General features: G+C 54.0%; 1 protein-coding gene across 1 annotated transcript in view; it reads left to right on the top strand.

The window, feature by feature from the left end:
- AHNAK2 (AHNAK nucleoprotein 2) overlaps positions 1 to 22,520 on the top strand; it is a 31,005-nt gene extending 8,485 nt beyond the window's left edge. The window contains exon 7 of the mRNA XM_062495405.1: positions 252 to 22,520. Coding sequence (XP_062351389.1) covers positions 252 to 22,520 — 22,269 coding nt within the window. The remainder of the gene's footprint in view (positions 1 to 251) is intronic.
- Positions 22,521 to 26,225: the final 3,705 nt, after the last annotated feature.

Raw genomic sequence — 26,225 nt, 5'->3', positions numbered from 1 at the left:
GATACTTATAGAAACCTGTGTTCATTGTAATATTTTGCAAGGAACGAAAATATTCAGAAAACTATATATTATAGTCCATTTGTTGCCTGACATTGCATATTTTTATACTCTTCAGGAATGTTTTCATATAACAAGTAGATGTTGGTAATAAAAAGAACATTTGTATACATATTGTATAGTATGTTTTTGATTTTCTGTTGCACTATATTCAGGTTACTTCTAATCTTCTGACTACTATTTTTTTTATTTAGGAAAAAGAACTCAGTGAGAGCATTCCTGAAGAAACACTACATGTTTCAGGAAAAACTATTTCAGAAGAAGACAGGGAAACATTAATTGTAAGCCAAAGGATAGGAAGAAGTAAAAGAGCTAAAAAAGACAGATTATCATGGCCAAAATTTCAATCAATCAAAAATAAAAAGATACTGAGGCACAGAAGATCTCATAGTACATCAGATGCATACGAGCCTGCTATACAGGATATTTCCCCTACAAGCACGGACACAGAGTCCCAGTATCCACAAGAGGTCCATACCAAAGAGAAAAAAGTAAGCCAAAGGAAGCTGAAGTTCCCTAGCATTGGATTCAGAATGCACAGGTCCAAACCAGAACCACAAGAGAAGAAAAAAAAAGAAATAAAAACCACACTGATCTCTGAAACAGAGAAAATACATAGCGATGATATAAGCTTGGAAAATCCTGAAATCTTAACTGTTGAATATACCACATCTCCTGCTTATGAAATGAAAAGAGGTGAGAAACACGAAACTTTAACAAAAGACTTAAAAGAGATTAAAAATGGTATTCCATCTCATGTAAAACAATGCCCTGAAGTTGAAATAAGCATTAAAAAAGAGAAAGACAAGGAAGCAACATCAGAATTTAGTGCAACTGAAATACCAGACATAACAATAGAGATACCAAAGCCCAGTTTAGAAGCAGCTGATCTGAAAGTAAGCCCAACTAAAAAATCACCACAAGCTTCATCAAAATCTCGAAAAAAGAAACAGAAAGGAACAGCAGATAAAAGAGATGGAGAAAGTGGAATTAACATAGACTTGATGGGACACACAGCTAAAGGATCTGTGCAGGTAAAAGGCCTAGAAATATGCACTGCTAAAGCTGAATTACAGACATCTGACACACTGGAAACAGGAGAAAAACAAACAGAAGAAATAAAACAAATGCTAAATATTCAGAAAATGAATTATGGAATTTCAGTGACCAAAAGAAAAGAGACAGAGACTGACACCACCAAACAGAGAAGTGACATTCTACAGTCAGAACTAGAAAAAACAGCTGGTTCACAAGACAGCAGGAATTTCAGTGTGAAAACTCTTATGACAGATGCAGAATCAGAAGTCTCTACTTGGAAAGTACAAATGCCATCATTCAAAGTGGCCAAAGCACCAAAAACTGACAAGAAAATACCAATAGAAGAAAACAGAGAGAACACAGAAGATATGGTAAAAAAGGAACAGATAGAGGAAGATGACATGCCAACAAATGACAAAGTCCTAAACCTAGAACTTGGAATGAAGAGAGGGGAAAAAGATATAGAGGGGAAAGAAAGCAAATTCAGACTGCCAAAGTTAAAATTCCCTACATTTACCTGGTCAACTACCAAGGAAGAAACTGCTCAACCTGAAGAAGAGATAAGTACAAGAGAAGTAAACATGAAAACCCTACAAAGAGCAGAAGGCCTTCAGCTAAGTAGACCAACAGAGGAAATCATGGTACCAAGTGCAGAAAACGAAACAGGAATATCGATACGGAAAACAGATGAACAAGAAATCAAAGAAAAGACAACATGCCAGATACCAAGTCAAAAAATACCAACTATAAAAACTTCCCAAATAAAAATAAATACAGAAGAAAAGAATGAAAAACTATTGATTTCAAAAACTGACAGAGAAATAGAGAAGACAGAACTCAACAAAATATCAAAACATGCAAATATAGAAATTACACCATCTGACCCTAAATCACCCAAGGTGCATATCAGCCTGCCCTCCGTCGACGTCAGCCTTCCACAGGCCAGCGTTGACCTTCAGGCGCCCGAGGCCACCCTTAGCCTGGAAGGTGAAGCCAAAGTGCCAGAGAAGGAGGCCGCCAAGACCAAGGACGGCAAGTTCAAGATGCCCAAGTTCGGCATGCCTTCCTTTGGCTGGTCCAGCAGCAGAGAGGCCAAGGGCACCGTGGCCGCCGAGGCGGACGTCAGCCTCAAGGAGCCTCACGTGGCGGTGCCCTCGGGGGCCGCTGAAGTGGACGTGACCCTGCCTGGGGCTGAAGTCCAAGCTCCCGGCGTGGAGGTGACTGTCGAGACGGCCGCCATCTCAGCAGAGGGCGAGAAAGGCCGATTCAAGATGCCCGACGTCAAGATGCCCAGCGTCAAGCTGCCCAAAGTCAAAGCTCCCCAGGCGCAGGTCAGCCTGCCTAAGGCCGAGGTCTCGCTGCCCAAAGGCCAGGAGGGCGATGTCGCCCTGCCGGGCCCCGAGGCCGAAGCCAGCCTGGAGGTGGCCGCCGGCAAAGCTGAGGGTGGCGGCATGAAAATACACATGCCCAAAGTCAAGGTGCCCAGCGTGGTCTTCTCCAAGCCCACCGTCAAGGCTCCCAAAGTGGACGCAGATGTCAGCCTCCCGCAGGCAGAGCTCAAGGCCGCCGACGTCAGCGTCGCGGCACCCGACGTCCAGCTGCCCTCGGTGGAAGGTTCCCTCGATCTGCAGGCGCCTGACATTGACCTCAAAACGCCCTCCACCGAAGGCAAGCTCGAGCTGGAAGGCACGGGCCTGAAAGCCAAGCTCAAGATGCCCAAGTTCGACAAGCCCAAATTCTCAGTGTCCTCTCCCAAGGCCGAGGCTCCCGCAGCCGAGGTCAGCCTGCCCAGCGCGGAGGTCGACCTCCCCTCCGCCGCCGTGACAGCCGCAGGGGAGGGCCCCGCGCTGGGCCTCAAAGCTGACATTCCAGGAGCCAAGACCGAAGGCGCCGGCTTGAAGCTGGAGAAGCCCTCCCTCAAGATGCCCAAAGCTGACATCAAAGCTCCCAAGGTGGACATCAGCCTGCCCTCCGTCGACGTCAGCCTTCCACAGGCCAGCGTTGACCTTCAGGCGCCCGAGGCCACCCTTAGCCTGGAAGGTGAAGCCAAAGTGCCAGAGAAGGAGGCCGCCAAGACCAAGGACGGCAAGTTCAAGATGCCCAAGTTCGGCATGCCTTCCTTTGGCTGGTCCAGCAGCAGAGAGGCCAAGGGCACCGTGGCCGCCGAGGCGGACGTCAGCCTCAAGGAGCCTCACGTGGCGGTGCCCTCGGGGGCCGCTGAAGTGGACGTGACCCTGCCCGGGGCTGAAGTCCAAGCTCCCGGCGTGGAGGTGACTGTCGAGACGGCCGCCATCTCAGCTGAGGGCGAGAAAGGCCGATTCAAGATGCCCGACGTCAAGATGCCCAGCGTCAAGCTGCCCAAAGTCAAAGCTCCCCAGGCGCAGGTCAGCCTGCCTAAGGCCGAGGTCTCGCTGCCCAAAGGCCAGGAGGGCGATGTCGCCCTGCCGGGCCCCGAGGCCGAAGCCAGCCTGGAGGTGGCCGCCGGCAAAGCTGAGGGCGGTGGCATGAAAATACACATGCCCAAAGTCAAGGTGCCCAGCGTGGTCTTCTCCAAGCCCACCGTCAAGGCTCCCAAAGTGGACGCAGATGTCAGCCTCCCGCAGGCAGAGCTCAAGGCCGCCGACGTCAGCGTCGCGGCACCCGACGTCCAGCTGCCCTCGGTGGAAGGTTCCCTCGAGCTGCAGGCGCCTGACATCGACCTCAAAACGCCCTCCACCGAAGGCAAGCTCGAGCTGGAAGGCACGGGCCTGAAAGCCAAGCTCAAGATGCCCAAGTTCGACAAGCCCAAATTCTCAGTGTCCTCTCCCAAGGCCGAGGCTCCCGCAGCCGAGGTCAGCCTGCCCAGCGCGGAGGTCGACCTCCCCTCCGCCGCCGTGACAGCCGCAGGGGAGGGCCCCGCGCTGGGCCTCAAAGCTGACATTCCAGGAGCCAAGACCGAAGGCGCCGGCTTGAAGCTGGAGAAGCCCTCCCTCAAGATGCCCAAAGCTGACATCAAAGCTCCCAAGGTGGACATCAGCCTGCCCTCCGTCGACGTCAGCCTTCCACAGGCCAGCGTTGACTTTCAGGTGCCCGAGGCCACCCTTAGCCTGGAAGGTGAAGCCAAAGTGCCAGAGAAGGAGGCCGCCAAGACCAAGGACGGCAAGTTCAAGATGCCCAAGTTCGGCATGCCTTCCTTTGGCTGGTCCAGCAGCAGAGAGGCCAAGGGCACCGTGGCCGCCGAGGCGGACGTCAGCCTCAAGGAGCCTCACGTGGCGGTGCCCTCGGGGGCCGCTGAAGTGGACGTGACCCTGCCCGGGGCTGAAGTCCAAGCTCCCGGCGTGGAGGTGACTGTCGAGACGGCCGCCATCTCAGCTGAGGGCGAGAAAGGCCGATTCAAGATGCCCGACGTCAAGATGCCCAGCGTCAAGCTGCCCAAAGTCAAAGCTCCCCAGGCGCAGGTCAGCCTGCCTAAGGCCGAGGTCTCGCTGCCCAAAGGCCAGGAGGGCGATGTCGCCCTGCCGGGCCCCGAGGCCGAAGCCAGCCTGGAGGTGGCCGCCGGCAAAGCTGAGGGTGGCGGCATGAAAATACACATGCCCAAAGTCAAGGTGCCCAGCGTGGTCTTCTCCAAGCCCACCGTCAAGGCTCCCAAAGTGGACGCAGATGTCAGCCTCCCGCAGGCAGAGCTCAAGGCCGCCGACGTCAGCGTCGCGGCACCCGACGTCCAGCTGCCCTCGGTGGAAGGTTCCCTCGATCTGCAGGCGCCTGACATTGACCTCAAAACGCCCTCCACCGAAGGCAAGCTCGAGCTGGAAGGCACGGGCCTGAAAGCCAAGCTCAAGATGCCCAAGTTCGACAAGCCCAAATTCTCAGTGTCCTCTCCCAAGGCCGAGGCTCCCGCAGCCGAGGTCAGCCTGCCCAGCGCGGAGGTCGACCTCCCCTCCGCCGCCGTGACAGCCGCAGGGGAGGGCCCCGCGCTGGGCCTCAAAGCTGACATTCCAGGAGCCAAGACCGAAGGCGCCGGCTTGAAGCTGGAGAAGCCCTCCCTCAAGATGCCCAAAGCTGACATCAAAGCTCCCAAGGTGGACATCAGCCTGCCCTCCGTCGACGTCAGCCTTCCACAGGCCAGCGTTGACCTTCAGGCGCCCGAGGCCACCCTTAGCCTGGAAGGTGAAGCCAAAGTGCCAGAGAAGGAGGCCGCCAAGACCAAGGACGGCAAGTTCAAGATGCCCAAGTTCGGCATGCCTTCCTTTGGCTGGTCCAGCAGCAGAGAGGCAAAGGGCACCGTGGCCGCCGAGGCGGACGTCAGCCTCAAGGAGCCTCACGTGGCGGTGCCCTCGGGGGCCGCTGAAGTGGACGTGACCCTGCCCGGGGCTGAAGTCCAAGCTCCCGGCGTGGAGGTGACTGTCGAGACGGCCGCCATCTCAGCTGAGGGCGAGAAAGGCCGATTCAAGATGCCCGACGTCAAGATGCCCAGCGTCAAGCTGCCCAAAGTCAAAGCTCCCCAGGCGCAGGTCAGCCTGCCTAAGGCCAAGGTCTCGCTGCCCAAAGGCCAGGAGGGCGATGTCGCCCTGCCGGGCCCCGAGGCCGAAGCCAGCCTGGAGGTGGCCGCCGGCAAAGCTGAGGGCGGCGGCATGAAAATACACATGCCCAAAGTCAAGGTGCCCAGCGTGGTCTTCTCCAAGCCCACCGTCAAGGCTCCCAAAGTGGACGCAGATGTCAGCCTCCCGCAGGCAGAGCTCAAGGCCGCCGACGTCAGCGTCGCGGCACCCGACGTCCAGCTGCCCTCGGTGGAAGGTTCCCTCGATCTGCAGGCGCCTGACATCGACCTCAAAACGCCCTCCACCGAAGGCAAGCTCGAGCTGGAAGGCACGGGCCTGAAAGCCAAGCTCAAGATGCCCAAGTTCGACAAGCCCAAATTCTCAGTGTCCTCTCCCAAGGCCGAGGCTCCCGCAGCCGAGGTCAGCCTGCCCAGCGCGGAGGTCGACCTCCCCTCCGCCGCCGTGACAGCCGCAGGGGAGGGCCCCGCGCTGGGCCTCAAAGCTGACATTCCAGGAGCCAAGACCGAAGGCGCCGGCTTGAAGCTGGAGAAGCCCTCCCTCAAGATGCCCAAAGCTGACATCAAAGCTCCCAAGGTGGACATCAGCCTGCCCTCCGTCGACGTCAGCCTTCCACAGGCCAGCGTTGACTTTCAGGTGCCCGAGGCCACCCTTAGCCTGGAAGGTGAAGCCAAAGTGCCAGAGAAGGAGGCCGCCAAGACCAAGGACGGCAAGTTCAAGATGCCCAAGTTCGGCATGCCTTCCTTTGGCTGGTCCAGCAGCAGAGAGGCCAAGGGCACCGTGGCCGCCGAGGCGGACGTCAGCCTCAAGGAGCCTCACGTGGCGGTGCCCTCGGGGGCCGCTGAAGTGGACGTGACCCTGCCCGGGGCTGAAGTCCAAGCTCCCGGCGTGGAGGTGACTGTCGAGACGGCTGCCATCTCAGCTGAGGGCGAGAAAGGCCGATTCAAGATGCCCGACGTCAAGATGCCCAGCGTCAAGCTGCCCAAAGTCAAAGCTCCCCAGGCGCAGGTCAGCCTGCCTAAGGCCGAGGTCTCGCTGCCCAAAGGCCAGGAGGGCGATGTCGCCCTGCCGGGCCCCGAGGCCGAAGCCAGCCTGGAGGTGGCCGCCGGCAAAGCTGAGGGCGGCGGCATGAAAATACACATGCCCAAAGTCAAGGTGCCCAGCGTGGTCTTCTCCAAGCCCACCGTCAAGGCTCCCAAAGTGGACGCAGATGTCAGCCTCCCGCAGGCAGAGCTCAAGGCCGCCGACGTCAGCGTCGCGGCACCCGACGTCCAGCTGCCCTCGGTGGAAGGTTCCCTCGATCTGCAGGCGCCTGACATCGACCTCAAAACGCCCTCCACCGAAGGCAAGCTCGAGCTGGAAGGCACGGGCCTGAAAGCCAAGCTCAAGATGCCCAAGTTCGACAAGCCCAAATTCTCAGTGTCCTCTCCCAAGGCTGAGGCTCCCGCAGCCGAGGTCAGCCTGCCCAGCGCGGAGGTCGACCTCCCCTCCGCCGCCGTGACAGCCGCAGGGGAGGGCCCCGCGCTGGGCCTCAAAGCTGACATTCCAGGAGCCAAGACCGAAGGCGCCGGCTTGAAGCTGGAGAAGCCCTCCCTCAAGATGCCCAAAGCTGACATCAAAGCTCCCAAGGTGGACATCAGCCTGCCCTCCGTCGACGTCAGCCTTCCACAGGCCAGCGTTGACCTTCAGGCGCCCGAGGCCACCCTTAGCCTGGAAGGTGAAGCCAAAGTGCCAGAGAAGGAGGCCGCCAAGACCAAGGACGGCAAGTTCAAGATGCCCAAGTTCGGCATGCCTTCCTTTGGCTGGTCCAGCAGCAGAGAGGCCAAGGGCACCGTGGCCGCCGAGGCGGACGTCAGCCTCAAGGAGCCTCACGTGGCGGTGCCCTCGGGGGCCGCTGAAGTGGACGTGACCCTGCCCGGGGCTGAAGTCCAAGCTCCCGGCGTGGAGGTGACTGTCGAGACGGCTGCCATCTCAGCTGAGGGCGAGAAAGGCCGATTCAAGATGCCCGACGTCAAGATGCCCAGCGTCAAGCTGCCCAAAGTCAAAGCTCCCCAGGCGCAGGTCAGCCTGCCTAAGGCCGAGGTCTCGCTGCCCAAAGGCCAGGAGGGCGATGTCGCCCTGCCGGGCCCCGAGGCCGAAGCCAGCCTGGAGGTGGCCGCCGGCAAAGCTGAGGGCGGCGGCATGAAAATACACATGCCCAAAGTCAAGGTGCCCAGCGTGGTCTTCTCCAAGCCCACCGTCAAGGCTCCCAAAGTGGACGCAGATGTCAGCCTCCCGCAGGCAGAGCTCAAGGCCGCCAACGTCAGCGTCGCGGCACCCGACGTCCAGCTGCCCTCGGTGGAAGGTTCCCTCGATCTGCAGGCGCCTGACATCGACCTCAAAACGCCCTCCACCGAAGGCAAGCTCGAGCTGGAAGGCACGGGCCTGAAAGCCAAGCTCAAGATGCCCAAGTTCGACAAGCCCAAATTCTCAGTGTCCTCTCCCAAGGCTGAGGCTCCCGCAGCCGAGGTCTGCCTGCCCAGCGCGGAGGTCGACCTCCCCTCCGCCGCCGTGACAGCCGCAGGGGAGGGCCCCGCGCTGGGCCTCAAAGCTGACATTCCAGGAGCCAAGACCGAAGGCGCCGGCTTGAAGCTGGAGAAGCCCTCCCTCAAGATGCCCAAAGCTGACATCAAAGCTCCCAAGGTGGACATCAGCCTGCCCTCCGTCGACGTCAGCCTTCCACAGGCCAGCGTTGACCTTCAGGCGCCCGAGGCCACCCTTAGCCTGGAAGGTGAAGCCAAAGTGCCAGAGAAGGAGGCCGCCAAGACCAAGGACGGCAAGTTCAAGATGCCCAAGTTCGGCATGCCTTCCTTTGGCTGGTCCAGCAGCAGAGAGGCCAAGGGCACCGTGGCCGCCGAGGCGGACGTCAGCCTCAAGGAGCCTCACGTGGCGGTGCCCTCGGGGGCCGCTGAAGTGGACGTGACCCTGCCTGGGGCTGAAGTCCAAGCTCCCGGCGTGGAGGTGACTGTCGAGACGGCCGCCATCTCAGCTGAGGGCGAGAAAGGCCGATTCAAGATGCCCGACGTCAAGATGCCCAGCGTCAAGCTGCCCAAAGTCAAAGCTCCCCAGGCGCAGGTCAGCCTGCCTAAGGCCGAGGTCTCGCTGCCCAAAGGCCAGGAGGGCGATGTCGCCCTGCCGGGCCCCGAGGCCGAAGCCAGCCTGGAGGTGGCCGCCGGCAAAGCTGAGGGCGGCGGCATGAAAATACACATGCCCAAAGTCAAGGTGCCCAGCGTGGTCTTCTCCAAGCCCACCGTCAAGGCTCCCAAAGTGGACGCAGATGTCAGCCTCCCGCAGGCAGAGCTCAAGGCCGCCGACGTCAGCGTCGCGGCACCCGACGTCCAGCTGCCCTCGGTGGAAGGTTCCCTCGATCTGCAGGCGCCTGACATCGACCTCAAAACGCCCTCCACCGAAGGCAAGCTCGAGCTGGAAGGCACGGGCCTGAAAGCCAAGCTCAAGATGCCCAAGTTCGACAAGCCCAAATTCTCAGTGTCCTCTCCCAAGGCCGAGGCTCCCGCAGCCGAGGTCAGCCTGCCCAGCGCGGAGGTCGACCTCCCCTCCGCCGCCGTGACAGCCGCAGGGGAGGGCCCCGCGCTGGGCCTCAAAGCTGACATTCCAGGAGCCAAGACCGAAGGCGCCGGCTTGAAGCTGGAGAAGCCCTCCCTCAAGATGCCCAAAGCTGACATCAAAGCTCCCAAGGTGGACATCAGCCTGCCCTCCGTCGACGTCAGCCTTCCACAGGCCAGCGTTGACCTTCAGGCGCCCGAGGCCACCCTTAGCCTGGAAGGTGAAGCCAAAGTGCCAGAGAAGGAGGCCGCCAAGACCAAGGACGGCAAGTTCAAGATGCCCAAGTTCGGCATGCCTTCCTTTGGCTGGTCCAGCAGCAGAGAGGCCAAGGGCACCGTGGCCGCCGAGGCGGACGTCAGCCTCAAGGAGCCTCACGTGGCGGTGCCCTCGGGGGCCGCTGAAGTGGACGTGACCCTGCCTGGGGCTGAAGTCCAAGCTCCCGGCGTGGAGGTGACTGTCGAGACGGCCGCCATCTCAGCTGAGGGCGAGAAAGGCCGATTCAAGATGCCCGACGTCAAGATGCCCAGCGTCAAGCTGCCCAAAGTCAAAGCTCCCCAGGCGCAGGTCAGCCTGCCTAAGGCCGAGGTCTCGCTGCCCAAAGGCCAGGAGGGCGATGTCGCCCTGCCGGGCCCCGAGGCCGAAGCCAGCCTGGAGGTGGCCGCCGGCAAAGCTGAGGGCGGCGGCATGAAAATACACATGCCCAAAGTCAAGGTGCCCAGCGTGGTCTTCTCCAAGCCCACCGTCAAGGCTCCCAAAGTGGACGCAGATGTCAGCCTCCCGCAGGCAGAGCTCAAGGCCGCCGACGTCAGCGTCGCGGCACCCGACGTCCAGCTGCCCTCGGTGGAAGGTTCCCTCGATCTGCAGGCGCCTGACATCGACCTCAAAACGCCCTCCACCGAAGGCAAGCTCGAGCTGGAAGGCACGGGCCTGAAAGCCAAGCTCAAGATGCCCAAGTTCGACAAGCCCAAATTCTCAGTGTCCTCTCCCAAGGCCGAGGCTCCCGCAGCCGAGGTCAGCCTGCCCAGCGCGGAGGCCGACCTCCCCTCCGCCGCCGTGACAGCCGCAGGGGAGGGCCCCGCGCTGGGCCTCAAAGCTGACATTCCAGGAGCCAAGACCGAAGGCGCCGGCTTGAAGCTGGAGAAGCCCTCCCTCAAGATGCCCAAAGCTGACATCAAAGCTCCCAAGGTGGACATCAGCCTGCCCTCCGTCGACGTCAGCCTTCCACAGGCCAGCGTTGACCTTCAGGCGCCCGAGGCCACCCTTAGCCTGGAAGGTGAAGCCAAAGTGCCAGAGAAGGAGGCCGCCAAGACCAAGGACGGCAAGTTCAAGATGCCCAAGTTCGGCATGCCTTCCTTTGGCTGGTCCAGCAGCAGAGAGGCCAAGGGCACCGTGGCCGCCGAGGCGGACGTCAGCCTCAAGGAGCCTCACGTGGCGGTGCCCTCGGGGGCCGCTGAAGTGGACGTGACCCTGCCCGGGGCTGAAGTCCAAGCTCCCGGCGTGGAGGTGACTGTCGAGACGGCCACCATCTCAGCTGAGGGCGAGAAAGGCCGATTCAAGATGCCCGACGTCAAGATGCCCAGCGTCAAGCTGCCCAAAGTCAAAGCTCCCCAGGCGCAGGTCAGCCTGCCTAAGGCCGAGGTCTCGCTGCCCAAAGGCCAGGAGGGCGATGTCGCCCTGCCGGGCCCCGAGGCCGAAGCCAGCCTGGAGGTGGCCGCCGGCAAAGCTGAGGGCGGCGGCATGAAAATACACATGCCCAAAGTCAAGGTGCCCAGCGTGGTCTTCTCCAAGCCCACCGTCAAGGCTCCCAAAGTGGACGCAGATGTTAGCCTCCCGCAGGCAGAGCTCAAGGCCGCCGACGTCAGCGTCGCGGCACCCGACGTCCAGCTGCCCTCGGTGGAAGGTTCCCTCGATCTGCAGGCGCCTGACATCGACCTCAAAACGCCCTCCACCGAAGGCAAGCTAGAGCTGGAAGGCACGGGCCTGAAAGCCAAGCTCAAGATGCCCAAGTTCGACAAGCCCAAATTCTCAGTGTCCTCTCCCAAGGCCGAGGCTCCCGCAGCCGAGGTCAGCCTGCCCAGAGCGGAGGTCGACCTCCCCTCCGCCGCCGTGACAGCCGCAGGGGAGGGCCCCGCGCTGGGCCTCAAAGCTGACATTCCAGGAGCCAAGACCGAAGGCGCCGGCTTGAAGCTGGAGAAGCCCTCCCTCAAGATGCCCAAAGCTGACATCAAAGCTCCCAAGGTGGACATCAGCCTGCCCTCCGTCGACGTCAGCCTTCCACAGGCCAGCGTTGACCTTCAGGCGCCCGAGGCCACCCTTAGCCTGGAAGGTGAAGCCAAAGTGCCAGAGAAGGAGGCCGCCAAGACCAAGGACGGCAAGTTCAAGATGCCCAAGTTCGGCATGCCTTCCTTTGGCTGGTCCAGCAGCAGAGAGGCCAAGGGCACCGTGGCCGCCGAGGCGGACGTCAGCCTCAAGGAGCCTCACGTGGCGGTGCCCTCGGGGGCCGCTGAAGTGGACGTGACCCTGCCTGGGGCTGAAGTCCAAGCTCCCGGCGTGGAGGTGACTGTCGAGACGGCCGCCATCTCAGCTGAGGGCGAGAAAGGCCGATTCAAGATGCCCGACGTCAAGATGCCCAGCGTCAAGCTGCCCAAAGTCAAAGCTCCCCAGGCGCAGGTCAGCCTGCCTAAGGCCGAGGTCTCGCTGCCCAAAGGCCAGGAGGGCGATGTCGCCCTGCCGGGCCCCGAGGCCGAAGCCAGCCTGGAGGTGGCCGCCGGCAAAGCTGAGGGCGGCGGCATGAAAATACACATGCCCAAAGTCAAGGTGCCCAGCGTGGTCTTCTCCAAGCCCACCGTCAAGGCTCCCAAAGTGGACGCAGATGTCAGCCTCCCGCAGGCAGAGCTCAAGGCCGCCGACGTCAGCGTCGCGGCACCCGACGTCCAGCTGCCCTCGGTGGAAGGCTCCCTCGAGCTGCAGGCGCCTGACATCGACCTCAAAACGCCCTCCACCGAAGGCAAGCTAGAGCTGGAAGGCACGGGCCTGAAAGCCAAGCTCAAGATGCCCAAGTTCGACAAGCCCAAATTCTCAGTGTCCTCTCCCAAGGCCGAGGCTCCCGCAGCCGAGGTCAGCCTGCCCAGCGCGGAGGTCGACCTCCCCTCCGCCGCCGTGACAGCCGCAGGGGAGGGCCCCGCGCTGGGCCTCAAAGCTGACATTCCAGGAGCCAAGACCGAAGGCGCCGGCTTGAAGCTGGAGAAGCCCTCCCTCAAGATGCCCAAAGCTGACATCAAAGCTCCCAAGGTGGACATCAGCCTGCCCTCCGTCGACGTCAGCCTTCCACAGGCCAGCGTTGACCTTCAGGCGCCCGAGGCCACCCTTAGCCTGGAAGGTGAAGCCAAAGTGCCAGAGAAGGAGGCCGCCAAGACCAAGGACGGCAAGTTCAAGATGCCCAAGTTTGGCATGCCTTCCTTTGGCTGGTCCAGCAGCAGAGAGGCCAAGGGCACCGTGGCCGCCGAGGCGGACGTCAGCCTCAAGGAGCCTCACGTGGCGGTGCCCTCGGGGGCCGCTGAAGTGGACGTGACCCTGCCCGGGGCTGAAGTCCAAGCTCCCGGCGTGGAGGTGACTGTCGAGACGGCCGCCATCTCAGCTGAGGGCGAGAAAGGCCGATTCAAGATGCCCGACGTCAAGATGCCCAGCGTCAAGCTGCCCAAAGTCAAAGCTCCCCAGGCGCAGGTCAGCCTGCCTAAGGCCGAGGTCTCGCTGCCCAAAGGCCAGGAGGGCGATGTCGCCCTGCCGGGCCCCGAGGCCGAAGCCAGCCTGGAGGTGGCCGCCGGCAAAGCTGAGGGCGGCGGCATGAAAATACACATGCCCAAAGTCAAGGTGCCCAGCGTGGTCTTCTCCAAGCCCACCGTCAAGGCTCCCAAAGTGGACGCAGATGTCAGCCTCCCGCAGGCAGAGCTCAAGGCCGCCGACGTCATCGTCGCGGCACCCGACGTCCAGCTGCCCTCGGTGGAAGGTTCCCTCGATCTGCAGGCGCCTGACATCGACCTCAAAACGCCCTCCACCGAAGGCAAGCTCGAGCTGGAAGGCACGGGCCTGAAAGCCAAGCTCAAGATGCCCAAGTTCGACAAGCCCAAATTCTCAGTGTCCTCTCCCAAGGCCGAGGCTCCCGCAGCCGAGGTCAGCCTGCCCAGCGCGGAGGTCGACCTCCCCTCCGCCGCCGTGACAGCCGCAGGGGAGGGCCCCGCGCTGGGCCTCAAAGCTGACATTCCAGGAGCCAAGACCGAAGGCGCCGGCTTGAAGCTGGAGAAGCCCTCCCTCAAGATGCCCAAAGCTGACATCAAAGCTCCCAAGGTGGACATCAGCCTGCCCTCCGTCGACGTCAGCCTTCCACAGGCCAGCGTTGACTTTCAGGCGCCCGAGGCCACCCTTAGCCTGGAAGGTGAAGCCAAAGTGCCAGAGAAGGAGGCCGCCAAGACCAAGGACGGCAAGTTCAAGATGCCCAAGTTCGGCATGCCTTCCTTTGGCTGGTCCAGCAGCAGAGAGGCCAAGGGCACCGTGGTCGCCGAGGCGGACGTCAGCCTCAAGGAGCCTCACGTGGCGGTGCCCTCGGGGGCCGCTGAAGTGGACGTGACCCTGCCTGGGGCTGAAGTCCAAGCTCCCGGCGTGGAGGTGACTGTCGAGACGGCCGCCATCTCAGCTGAGGGCGAGAAAGGCCGATTCAAGATGCCCGACGTCAAGATGCCCAGCGTCAAGCTGCCCAAAGTCAAAGCTCCCCAGGCGCAGGTCAGCCTGCCTAAGGCCGAGGTCTCGCTGCCCAAAGGCCAGGAGGGCGATGTCGCCCTGCCGGGCCCCGAGGCCGAAGCCAGCCTGGAGGTGGCCGCCGGCAAAGCTGAGGGCGGCGGCATGAAAATACACATGCCCAAAGTCAAGGTGCCCAGCGTGGTCTTCTCCAAGCCCACCGTCAAGGCTCCCAAAGTGGACGCAGATGTCAGCCTCCCGCAGGCAGAGCTCAAGGCCGCCGACGTCAGCGTCGCGGCACCCGACGTCCAGCTGCCCTCGGTGGAAGGTTCCCTCGATCTGCAGGCGCCTGACATCGACCTCAAAACGCCCTCCACCGAAGGCAAGCTAGAGCTGGAAGGCACGGGCCTGAAAGCCAAGCTCAAGATGCCCAAGTTCGACAAGCCCAAATTCTCAGTGTCCTCTCCCAAGGCCGAGGCTCCCGCAGCCGAGGTCAGCCTGCCCAGCGCGGAGGTCGACCTCCCCTCCGCCGCCGTGACAGCCGCAGGGGAGGGCCCCGCGCTGGGCCTCAAAGCTGACATTCCAGGAGCCAAGACCGAAGGCGCCGGCTTGAAGCTGGAGAAGCCCTCCCTCAAGATGCCCAAAGCTGACATCAAAGCTCCCAAGGTGGACATCAGCCTGCCCTCCGTCGACGTCAGCCTTCCACAGGCCAGCGTTGACTTTCAGGCGCCCGAGGCCACCCTTAGCCTGGAAGGTGAAGCCAAAGTGCCAGAGAAGGAGGCCGCCAAGACCAAGGACGGCAAGTTCAAGATGCCCAAGTTCGGCATGCCTTCCTTTGGCTGGTCCAGCAGCAGAGAGGCCAAGGGCACCGTGGCCGCCGAGGCGGACGTCAGCCTCAAGGAGCCTCACGTGGCGGTGCCCTCGGGGGCCGCTGAAGTGGACGTGACCCTGCCCGGGGCTGAAGTCCAAGCTCCCGGCGTGGAGGTGACTGTCGAGACGGCTGCCATCTCAGCTGAGGGCGAGAAAGGCCGATTCAAGATGCCCGACGTCAAGATGCCCAGCGTCAAGCTGCCCAAAGTCAAAGCTCCCCAGGCGCAGGTCAGCCTGCCTAAGGCCGAGGTCTCGCTGCCCAAAGGCCAGGAGGGCGATGTCGCCCTGCCGGGCCCCGAGGCCGAAGCCAGCCTGGAGGTGGCCGCCGGCAAAGCTGAGGGCGGCGGCATGAAAATACACATGCCCAAAGTCAAGGTGCCCAGCGTGGTCTTCTCCAAGCCCACCGTCAAGGCTCCCAAAGTGGACGCAGATGTCAGCCTCCCGCAGGCAGAGCTCAAGGCCGCCGACGTCATCGTCGCGGCACCCGACGTCCAGCTGCCCTCGGTGGAAGGTTCCCTCGATCTGCAGGCGCCTGACATCGACCTCAAAACGCCCTCCACCGAAGGCAAGCTAGAGCTGGAAGGCACGGGCCTGAAAGCCAAGCTCAAGATGCCCAAGTTCGACAAGCCCAAATTCTCAGTGTCCTCTCCCAAGGCCGAGGCTCCCGCAGCCGAGGTCTGCCTGCCCAGCGCGGAGGTCGACCTCCCCTCCACCGCCGTGACAGCCGCAGGGGAGGGCCCCGCGCTGGGCCTCAAAGCTGACATTCCAGGAGCCAAGACCGAAGGCGCCGGCTTGAAGCTAGAGAAGCCCTCCCTCAAGATGCCCAAAGCTGACATCAAAGCTCCCAAGGTGGACATCAGCCTGCCCTCCGTCGACGTCAGCCTTCCACAGGCCAGCGTTGACCTTCAGGCGCCCGAGGCCACCCTTAGCCTGGAAGGTGAAGCCAAAGTGCCAGAGAAGGAGGCCGCCAAGACCAAGGACGGCAAGTTCAAGATGCCCAGGTTCGGCATGCCTTCCTTTGGCTGGTCCAGCAGCAGAGAGGCCAAGGGCACCGTGGCCGCCGAGGCGGACGTCAGCCTCAAGGAGCCTCACGTGGCGGTGCCCTCGGGGGCCGCTGAAGTGGACGTGACCCTGCCTGGGGCTGAAGTCCAAGCTCCCGGCGTGGAGGTGACTGTCGAGACGGCCGCCATCTCAGCTGAGGGCGAGAAAGGCCGATTCAAGATGCCCGACGTCAAGATGCCCAGCGTCAAGCTGCCCAAAGTCAAAGCTCCCCAGGCGCAGGTCAGCCTGCCTAAGGCCGAGGTCTCGCTGCCCAAAGGCCAGGAGGGCGATGTCACCCTGCCGGGCCCCGAGGCCGAAGCCAGCCTGGAGGTGGCCGCCGGCAAAGCTGAGGGCGGCGGCATGAAAATACACATGCCCAAAGTCAAGGTGCCCAGCGTGGTCTTCTCCAAGCCCACCGTCAAGGCTCCCAAAGTGGACGCAGATGTCAGCCTCCCGCAGGCAGAGCTCAAGGCCGCCGACGTCAGCGTCGCGGCACCCGACGTCCAGCTGCCCTCGGTGGAAGGTTCCCTCGATCTGCAGGCGCCTGACATCGACCTCAAAACGCCCTCCACCGAAGGCAAGCTAGAGCTGGAAGGCACGGGCCTGAAAGCCAAGCTCAAGATGCCCAAGTTCGACAAGCCCAAATTCTCAGTGTCCTCTCCCAAGGCCGAGGCTCCCGCAGCCGAGGTCAGCCTGCCCAGAGCGGAGGTCGACCTCCCCTCCGCCGCCGTGACAGCCGCAGGGGAGGGCCCCGCGCTGGGCCTCAAAGCTGACATTCCAGGAGCCAAGACCGAAGGCGCCGGCTTGAAGCTGGAGAAGCCCTCCCTCAAGATGCCCAAAGCTGACATCAAAGCTCCCAAGGTGGACATCAGCCTGCCCTCCGTCGACGTCAGCCTTCCACAGGCCAGCGTTGACCTTCAGGCGCCCGAGGCCACCCTTAGCCTGGAAGGTGAAGCCAAAGTGCCAGAGAAGGAGGCCGCCAAGACCAAGGACGGCAAGTTCAAGATGCCCAAGTTCGGCATGCCTTCCTTTGGCTGGTCCAGCAGCAGAGAGGCCAAGGGCACCGTGGCCACCGAGGTGGACGTCAGCCTCAAGGAGCCTCACGTGGCGGTGCCCTCGGGGGCCGCTGAAGCGGACTTGGCATTGCCTGGCAGTGATATCCAAGAGCCGTGTTTTGGTCTTGAGTCTTCCACTAGTAATGAGGTAGAAATTGGGAAATGTAAATCTTCTGTTTTTAGAATGCCCAAAATTTCTTTTTCTAAGGGTTTCAAATCTCGCTCCCCAACCCCATCTGCAGGTGATGTTTCTGTTTCTGAAACCCTTTGTTATACTTTCACAGAATACCCTTCTTCAGTTCCTTCTGAAAGTGTTGGGTCCGAATATTTTCCTGACGTTAAGGGAGAAATTATATCTAAAAGTGCTAAATTCAGGGTTCCTAGCATTGGTTTCTCTAAAGCTGAAGTGACTTCGCCTGAAAGTGATATGGAGTCCTCATTACAAAAGGGGAATATTACTCTTACCAAATACCAATTTTTTCTAACAGAATCTGAGTCAAAAGTATCCTCTCTTGCCGATGAAAATCTTTCAGATTTTGAAATTTTAAATGAAGATGCTTCTGAGGAGCAAGGAGGTCTTAAGTTAGAGGGGACAACACCTGCTGAAATACCTTTAATTGACACAGAGGTCACAGTTAAAATTCCTAAATTCCGAAAACCAAAATTCAGAATTCGATCTAAGGGAAAAGCAACTCAAAGTGACACCTGTTCCAGTGTGGAATCTGAAATTTCCAAGGGAAGGATAACATCTGATATGACTGATCCTGATATTGAAAAACCAGCTCAAATCTCTGACACCCAGCTTGGCGTAAAGTTGCATAAGCCTTCACTTGAAGTTTTCCTGGATGCACCAACAGTGGATCCAAATCTCTCACCCATGGAGGTTACCTTGCCAAAATTAGAAGCAGAAATCCATGGACCAGATTTAGAGTGCAAGGCAGAACAGGAAGTAGTTACAGGAGAGAAGGGTACCGAGGAGAAAGAAAACAAATTTAAATCACCAAAATTCAAACTACCTTCATTTAGGTGGTCACCAAAGAAAGAAGCTGTTGCCCCTTCTCACATTGAGGAACAACTGGAAGGACCCACTTTGTCTACTTTATCTGAAGACATGGGATCTGAATTAACTTTTCCTAGTCTTGAGAATCAATACCTCCATGATGAATTTGATACAATCGAAAAAGATGGTGAAAAGGCCAAAACCAAGAAGTCCCAATTTACCATGCCAAAGATCTCATTCCCTAAAATTAAGGGTCAGAAGGTACAGGTCTCTCCACCCGTAGTGGAAACTGATGCTTTTGGACCCAAACAAGAAAAAGAAGGTGTTTCTGTTCAGATATCTGAGAAAGGGAGTAGTGGAGAAGGGGCAGGACTGGGTATAAAAGTGCCAAAAGTTACAGTCCCAACTTTGGAATTTTCCAAACCAGAAATCAAAGCTCCCAAAATAGAGATGGATATTAGCATACCTACAGGTGAGGTCATAGTTCCTACCTGTGAAGAAGATGGGCTGACATTGAAATCAGCTGCTGCTAATGCCAGCCTCTCCACCTCAGATATTAAGACACCTGAAGGTCTTCTTGAGGTGAAGAGTCCTGACGTAAGTGTTGAAAGAACATCAAGTGAAAATGCTGTGGGTGATGTAGAGATAAAAGCTGAAGGTTCTGAAGGGAAAACAAAAATGTCTAAATTCCAAATGCCAAAGGTAGGAATTACATTTTCTAAGGGGAAAGGGTCAGAAAAGGATGTTGGCCAATCCAAATCAGAAGTCAAAGTTCCCCAGCTAAAAGCAATAGTAGAAATGTCTGACATTGCTGTTGAAGCACCAGACTTGGAGGTGAAACATGGCACAGAAATGGAGACTTACAGCCCTGAAGCCAAAATTACCAAAACTGACAGTAAGGCATCAGAGGCTGATGTTCTCCTCCCATCAGCTGACATTTCTATTCCAAAACCAAACAGTGAAATTCAGGAGTCAGATGTAGCAGTAAAGATCAAGGGGGAAATAAAGCAAGATGGAGATGGAGAAGAGAAAGAAGGACATTTCAAAATGCCCAAATTCAAACTTCCATCCTTCAGTTGGTCACCAAAGAAGGAAGCAAGTGTTAAATCAGATTCTGGAGCGAATTTGGAAGACCGAAAGCTTGCTGTCATGACAAGCAGAATAGACACAGAAGTGAAAGAAACTGCAACTGATGATCAAGGTAGTGGGCCAGACCTTGCTCTGGAAATATCTGTAGGAAAAGTTGAACAAAAAAGTCCAATTAAAAAGCCTCAATTTGTCATGCCTAAAATTTCAATCTCCAAGATCAAGGTTCCAAAATCTCAGTCTCACTCACCAAAAGTTGGAGTTGATGCTGCTCTTCCTAAAAGAGAAATAGAGGGTGATGATTCAATTAAGATACCTGATATAGAAAAAAGTCATCCTGAAGGAACTGAAGAAGGGGCACAAATAAGCATAAAACTGGCTGACACTATGGAGTTTTCCAGAGTAGAAACTGAAGCCTCTAGAACTGAAATAACAGTCAGCTCAGCAAAGATTGATGCTTCTTTGACTCCCTCAGAGAAGAGTTTTCAACAGGTTGACTTAAAAATAAATTCTATCACTGAATGCAACATTCAAAAAACAGGTATTAAGCTCCCCAAAGGAGAAGCATCAGTTGATTTGAAGAGCCCTGATATGTTAACAGAAAGCTCATCAGTTGTGGATGGAAGAAAAATTAAATTGGAAGGTCCTGAAGGGAAGATTAAAATGCCCAAATTCCAGAAGACAAAGTTTGGAATCTCCCTAACGAAAGGGAAAGTCCCAGAGACAGAGATCAACTCTCCAAAAATAGAAGCTGAGCTACCCCAGCTAAGAACGATGAACGAAATTGCTGACATTGCTGTGGGAGTTCCAGCATCAGAACTTACATCTGATATGCCAGATAGTGAAGTAGTTGATGGTAAGATAAAAACACCCCAGGTTTTGACAGGTGGCACTGAAGATGAAAAGGTAGACATAAGCACCCAGTCAGTGTCTAAACCAGTGACAGAGGGAATTATTGAGAATTTTGAGAAGGAAATCAAATTAAAAGAACGTGAAATAAAAGCTGAAGAAGTTCAAACTGAGGAATATCAGGGATGGTTTAAAATGCCAAAATTCAGAATACCTGCATTTAGCAGGTCATCTTTAAAGGAAAAAAAAAATGATGTTGATACTGAAAAAATTATGGAAAAAGCTCAGGCAACTATTCCTGCTGCTAAAGTACAAACTGAAATAAGTATTCCTGAAAATACCTTCTCATTACCACATGGAGTTGTTGATATTACTGTTGGAAAAGAAGGGATTCAAAAATTCGGAGATTCTGTGAAGGGTTCTGATGTTAGCTTACCAAAGATGGAAGGAGATACTTCATTATCCACAGATGGAACAGATAGCAGAGTGAATATTCCAAAAACTGAAACTTATGCAGATGTAGTTAAGCGCAGTGCTGAAGGACATACTTCAGAAATCACAGTGTCTGCAGCACAATTGTCTAAATCATACCCAAGTGCTTCAGAAACTGACAAAGACAAGAGTTCAACAAATAGGTTTCCTACATGTACTCAGGCCTTTCCAGAGCATAAAGGCAAATCACAGGATATAGAAGTCCCAAAGGTAGGAAGTTCCATGAAGTTAGAGACATCAGGGGTAGGATGCAAACCATTAACAGGTGAAATTACTCTGGATGCAACACAGAAGAAAAGAGATGTTAGTCTTCCAAAGGAAGAGCTAGACAGTCAAAATAAAGAAGCAGCAAGTAAAAAAGGAAAGATAAAGGGTGAGGTGAAAATCATAGGAAAAGACAGTGAAGAAAGTCAGTTAAAAAGGACTATATGTGAATGGTCTACAACAAAAGGATCAGAAGATGGTACTTACGTTACTGCTAAGATGGAAGATCTAAAGGTAGAAGTTCCAACAGTGCAGACAGATGTTAGAATTACTGAAGTAGATGCTGAAATGAAATTTCAAGTGAAAAGTGTTGAAAAGCATGTGTCTGCAGGAGTGGAAGTGCAAGTAGAAGACAGAGCAGAAACCAGTAAAATTAAAGCATACAAGTTTAAGATTCCCAAGTTTGGAATGTTGCATTCAGAAATCAAGGGGTTTGAAGATGATACCAATTTGCTGAAGTCAGAAGCTGATTCAGCTCCTGAAAGTGAAAGAGGCACAGCAGAAATGCAGTTACGAAAACCAGAAGGATCAGTTGACCTGAAAAGTCCAGCTCTAGATCATTCAGAAGCATCTACCAGAATAACAGGAGAAACAGTGGACCAAACACAAGGTGTCCCAGAAGTAAGTGTAAGAATTCCCAAACTAAAAATACCAAGATTCACATTCAGAACTCTCCCAATTGAAGCTGATGTTTTACTGTCAAAAGTAGCAACAGATCCAAAGGGTTCTAGTACTGACATTGAAATAGTGCAACTGGAAGGAAGCTCTGCTATCCCTGAAGAAGCAGGAGCTCTAAAGGGGGGTATTCAAAAAGCAAAAAGCAAAATTTTAACGCTGACTGAACCTGACATTAAAACAGCACAAATGACAGCTACCATGGAGTCCTCCCTTTCAAGTGCAGGGCAAGACATTCATTGGTCTTATATAGAGGGCCAAGAAGTGAGTGAAAAAGTGGAACCTGAACATGTTGCTATTGAGAGGTGTGAGATTTACACTACTGAAATACTGAAAGGATCAGAGATTCTGTCATCAGAGGTCAAAACTGCTACTTTGGGATTCTCCCTGCTCAAGACAAAGTTGCCTGAATCACACAGTGATTTAGATGTGCTGGTCCAGCAGCCATCTCCAACAGGAGGTGCATCAGTGAGAAAACCTACACATGCTGGTGAAAGCTTTGGGGTAGCAGCACAGAGAACTGGCAGTGCTGAGCTTGGACTATCTGACAAACCACACCATGAGTCTGAAGAATCTAGAGGAAAAGTAAGTCTGACAAAGTTAAAAACATCTGCTGAAGTAAAGTGTTCCAGTAAACTTGAAGAGAGTTTCCCTGATAAAGCACCAGAGGGAATAACTGCAGCTTCTCTCTCTAAAGATGAAGATGTAGTTGAAGATGAAGAAAAAGACATAACCAATGAGAAAGAAAAGACTGATAGTAAAAGATCTCCTGGAAGATTCAAGTTCTGGCTTCCAAATATTGGCTTTTCATCTTCTGGGGATGAAACAAGCACAGATGCAAAACCAGAAATAAAAAAATCAGTTCCAGAAGATGTGAAACCTGCTGACACATCAGATGATTCCTCTAAGCAGGCAGATAAAACTGGATGGTTTCGATTTCCCAAGCTTGGTTTCACATCTCCTTCCAAAAAGGCTAAGTCTGTTGACAAAGAGGAGGTTGGTCATAAAGAGGGGAGTCACTCAGATGAAGATAGCCCAACAGATAAACCAGATGTATTTTTTGATGCACAAGAAAGCTTATCACCTAAAGAAATAGGAGAGGGTGAAAAAGCTGAAATTGATGGAGCCTCATCCATTGTGACATCTTCAGCAAGAACTGAGCTAATCTTATTGGAGGAAGAAAAAGATAGTAAATCTAATATTGTTGGAGATACAATCAAATGAAGGTTGTATTTCTCAATCCTCAATGAAAACAAAATCATTCATATGTACAGAAGAGAATGTTTTCCTAATTTTCTACTAACTGAAAATTAAAACCCAAGGCTGGTATTCATTAAAACACTTGAACAGAATTTACCACATTCAGATTTTCAAACACATGGATATATTAGATTGTAAACTAATTAAAATAATGATTTCTTCATATCTACCCCAAGGGCAACAATTATGACAGATGCAGAGGAGCCCATAGTTTCAGCAAAGTCTGAGTAGATACCAGAACCATGAAAGTAAATAATTGAAAGGCTCAACAATAGCAAAAGAATTGTGAAAGAGGCTTCTCAAAACATACCAGTTATATTTAGATAGTAGATTATTTCCAGGATGGGTTCTAAACTAGTACTATAAGAACTGTCCTCACCTATTTAGGTTTTGGAACTTTCTGATCTACTTTTGCTTTGTTATTAAAATGTTTTTCTTTATTTCATCCAAGGTAGTATGTATATTTAACAAACATTTAAAAATATAAAATAGAAATTAAATACTAATGTAGAGAGACTAATGCTTTGCTTCTTTCTCTCTTCTCATTTTTTTTTATTATTATTGTGGTGGGTCATATTTAGCCTTGCAATAATTTTAAAAAACAGCAAAAACCAACAGAATAATTTCAAGACCAAAAAACATGTAACTAAATAATTTTTGTAAGATACCAGAATAAAACATGCTTACAAAGAATATTATTCAAATGTGGATAAATAAATTTTAATGTATATACTTATGGGATAGTTAAATGCTTAGAATGATCTGCCACACTGGTGGAATTGCTTCAGAGATTTTCTGGGAAAGGAGGTGTATATAATTATTGCTCGTTTGTTTATATTAATGCTTTTCTCAAGTGCAAAATGAAAACCAGAGTGCATATGTGACAGCCTTCACATGTACCATTAAAACAATGTCTGTATTCTTAATTCACAATAAACTCACCACACAAATAGTAACTTGAGTAGCATGAGTTACTGACATTTCTGATTTGGAAATCCCAGCTTAAATCTGCAAGTTTGCATGAATTTCACTGTTTGCTGAGGTGAATGCTTAATTGACAACACAGTTTCTAAACATAGGGGTAATGGAGACTTTTCACTCATTACAATCCCAAGTTGAATCACAGAATACGTTGAGTCGGAAGGAACCTGTCAGGATCCTTGAATCCCACTCCTGGCCCTGCACAGGATGCCCCAAGAATCACCATGTTCATAAGAGCATTGTCCAAAGGCTTCTTGAACTCTGTCAGGCTTGGGGCTGTGACCACTGCCCTGGGGAGTCTGTTCCAGTGCTCAAACACTCTCTGGGTGAAAAACCTTTTCTTAACGTCCATCCTAAACCCCTCATCACTCAGCTCCAGCCATTTCCTTGGGTCCTGTCTCTGGTCATGAGGGTGAAGAGAGTGGAGAGGGTGCCCCTCTGCTGTCCCTCATGAGGATGTTGAAGGTCACAGTGAGCTCTCCCCTCAGTCTCCTCCAGGCTGAACAGAACAAGTGACTTCAGCCACTCCTCATACAGCTTCTCCTCCAGACACTTCATCATCCTTGTGGCCTCCTTTGGATGCTCTCTAATTTATTGTAGAACCCAAAGCTACTCACAGGACTCCAGGTGAGGCTGCCCTAGCACAGAGCAGAGCAGGATCATCCCCTCAAATAAAAAAACATTTTCTCAGGAGACTTTACTCACTAGTTCTCTGAGCAACCTAAAGTCAGCTCTCCTCCTGTCCAGAGTTGAAGTTTTGCTGTCCCTTTTCCTCCTGTCACCAGAGATTTTAAACTCAATTTCTTTGTGGCCTCTGTGGCCAAGATGGCTGTAATCACCACATTCACTCACAAGATCCTCTCTCCAGAATGACAAGTGCAGACATGCTTCATTATAGTAGTTTTCTCATCCCATATTTCTCCCTATTCTACTTAGTACAGGAAAGCAGACACAGCAAAACACTTAGGAAATAGATCGTAAGCGAAGTGTACTTGGCTGGCTAACCACCTGTAGATTGAGAAGTTCTTCGTTTCTTCTCTTCTTATCACAGAATCATAGAATGTAAACAGGACAGAAGGAACCCTAAAGATCATCCATCTAACCCCCTGCCATGGGTGGGGACACCTTCCACAGGCCCTGCTTGCTCAGAGCCCCTTCCAGCCTGGCTTTGAACAGTCCCACGGATGGGGCAGTCACTGCTGCTCTGGGCAGTCTGTGCCAGGGCACCACCCTCACAGTAGATTTTTTAATATCTGATCTAACCCTGTTTCACTTTAAAGACATTTAGAATAGAACAGAATAGAATAGTTAATTAAAAGGGGCCCACAATTATCATTCAGTCCACTTGCTTGACCACTTTGAGGGGTGACCAAAACATAGGAAAAACAGTGAGGTTATTAAGGGCATTGTTCAAATGCCTCTTGAACACTGACAGGTTTGTGGCATTGAACACCTCTCAAGACATGTTTGGTTTAGTGTTTGACCACTCTCTTGGTTGGGAGATGTTTCCTAGGGTCAAGTATGAACTTCCCCTGATACAACTTTGAATTATCCCCACACATCCTATCACTGGCTACCAGGAAGAAAGAACTGGCACTTCCCTCTCCACTTCCCTTCCTCAGGAAGCTGCCCCAGCACAATCCACCCTGCAGCTAAAGCTGACTTTTCTGGGCCTCTGGAGAGAGCACAGTCAGTGCCCATAACCCAAGAGCTGTCCTCTAGGGATTATGGAGATATTCATGACTGTCAAGAAATTAAGCGCACCCTGACATGGCATAAATGGTAGGTGAAATGTTTTCTCAGTACTTGCATGAAAGCAACAAAAGTATGTTTTATTATCTGGAACAACTGGGAAAGAAAAAATCCTGGGTAGTGACAGGAAAAATAAGAACAGTTAATACTAAAGCTTTTGGAACAAGCTGGTGTCTAATGCGTGAAGGCAGGTGTCTTTATGCTCTTGTCAGTACCCATAACCCATGGAGCCAGCTAGGTCCTGTCTTGCTGTCGCCTGCATTGCTGTCACAGGACTGTAGCCACAAGGCACTGCACCAAGCCAAGAGCTTCCAGAGGTGATCCTGCTGGGAGAGGAGTGCAGCAGCTCCTCCTGAAAGCCACTCCAGCAAAGCAGAGCCAATTTGCACGCCCTGTACTCCCTCATAGCACAGGTAGATGAGATGAGCTGATCAGAGGAGAGTATCCATGTTCAAGAGTTCAACCAGTGACTTTCTCTAGACATGAATAACCAATACTGACAAAAAAAAAAAAAATGAACAGCCTGCAGTCAGACTAGAAAATCATAGAGTATCCTGAGTCAGAAGGGATTCATACAGTCCACTCCTAGTTCTACATAGTACAACCCCAAGAATCACACCCTATCTCCAAGAGTGTAGCTCAAATGCTTCTTGCTGTGACAACTTCCCTGGGGAGCCTTTCCACTGCCAAGTGACCCTCTGAGTGAAGAGCCTTTTACTAATACCCAATCTGCCCAAGGATGATGCTAATAAATAAATCAGTAGGAGCCCCAGGTTACATTTACTACAATCCTGAGCTTGGAGAAATCACAATCTGAATGAAAGAGACAAGTAAGAGATTAGTGGATAAGGACTTTTATTAACCCTGTTTCATAAATGGAAAAGAATTGACACTCAAAGCCCAGTTATAACCTACATGATATTCTACCTTTCTAAT

Source organism: Cinclus cinclus, chromosome 6, assembly GCF_963662255.1.
Source record: "Cinclus cinclus chromosome 6, bCinCin1.1, whole genome shotgun sequence".
Lineage (NCBI taxonomy): Eukaryota > Metazoa > Chordata > Aves > Passeriformes > Cinclidae > Cinclus > Cinclus cinclus.
The sequence above is the reverse complement of the archived record's forward strand: the minus strand, read 5'-3'. Positions and strand labels throughout refer to the sequence as shown.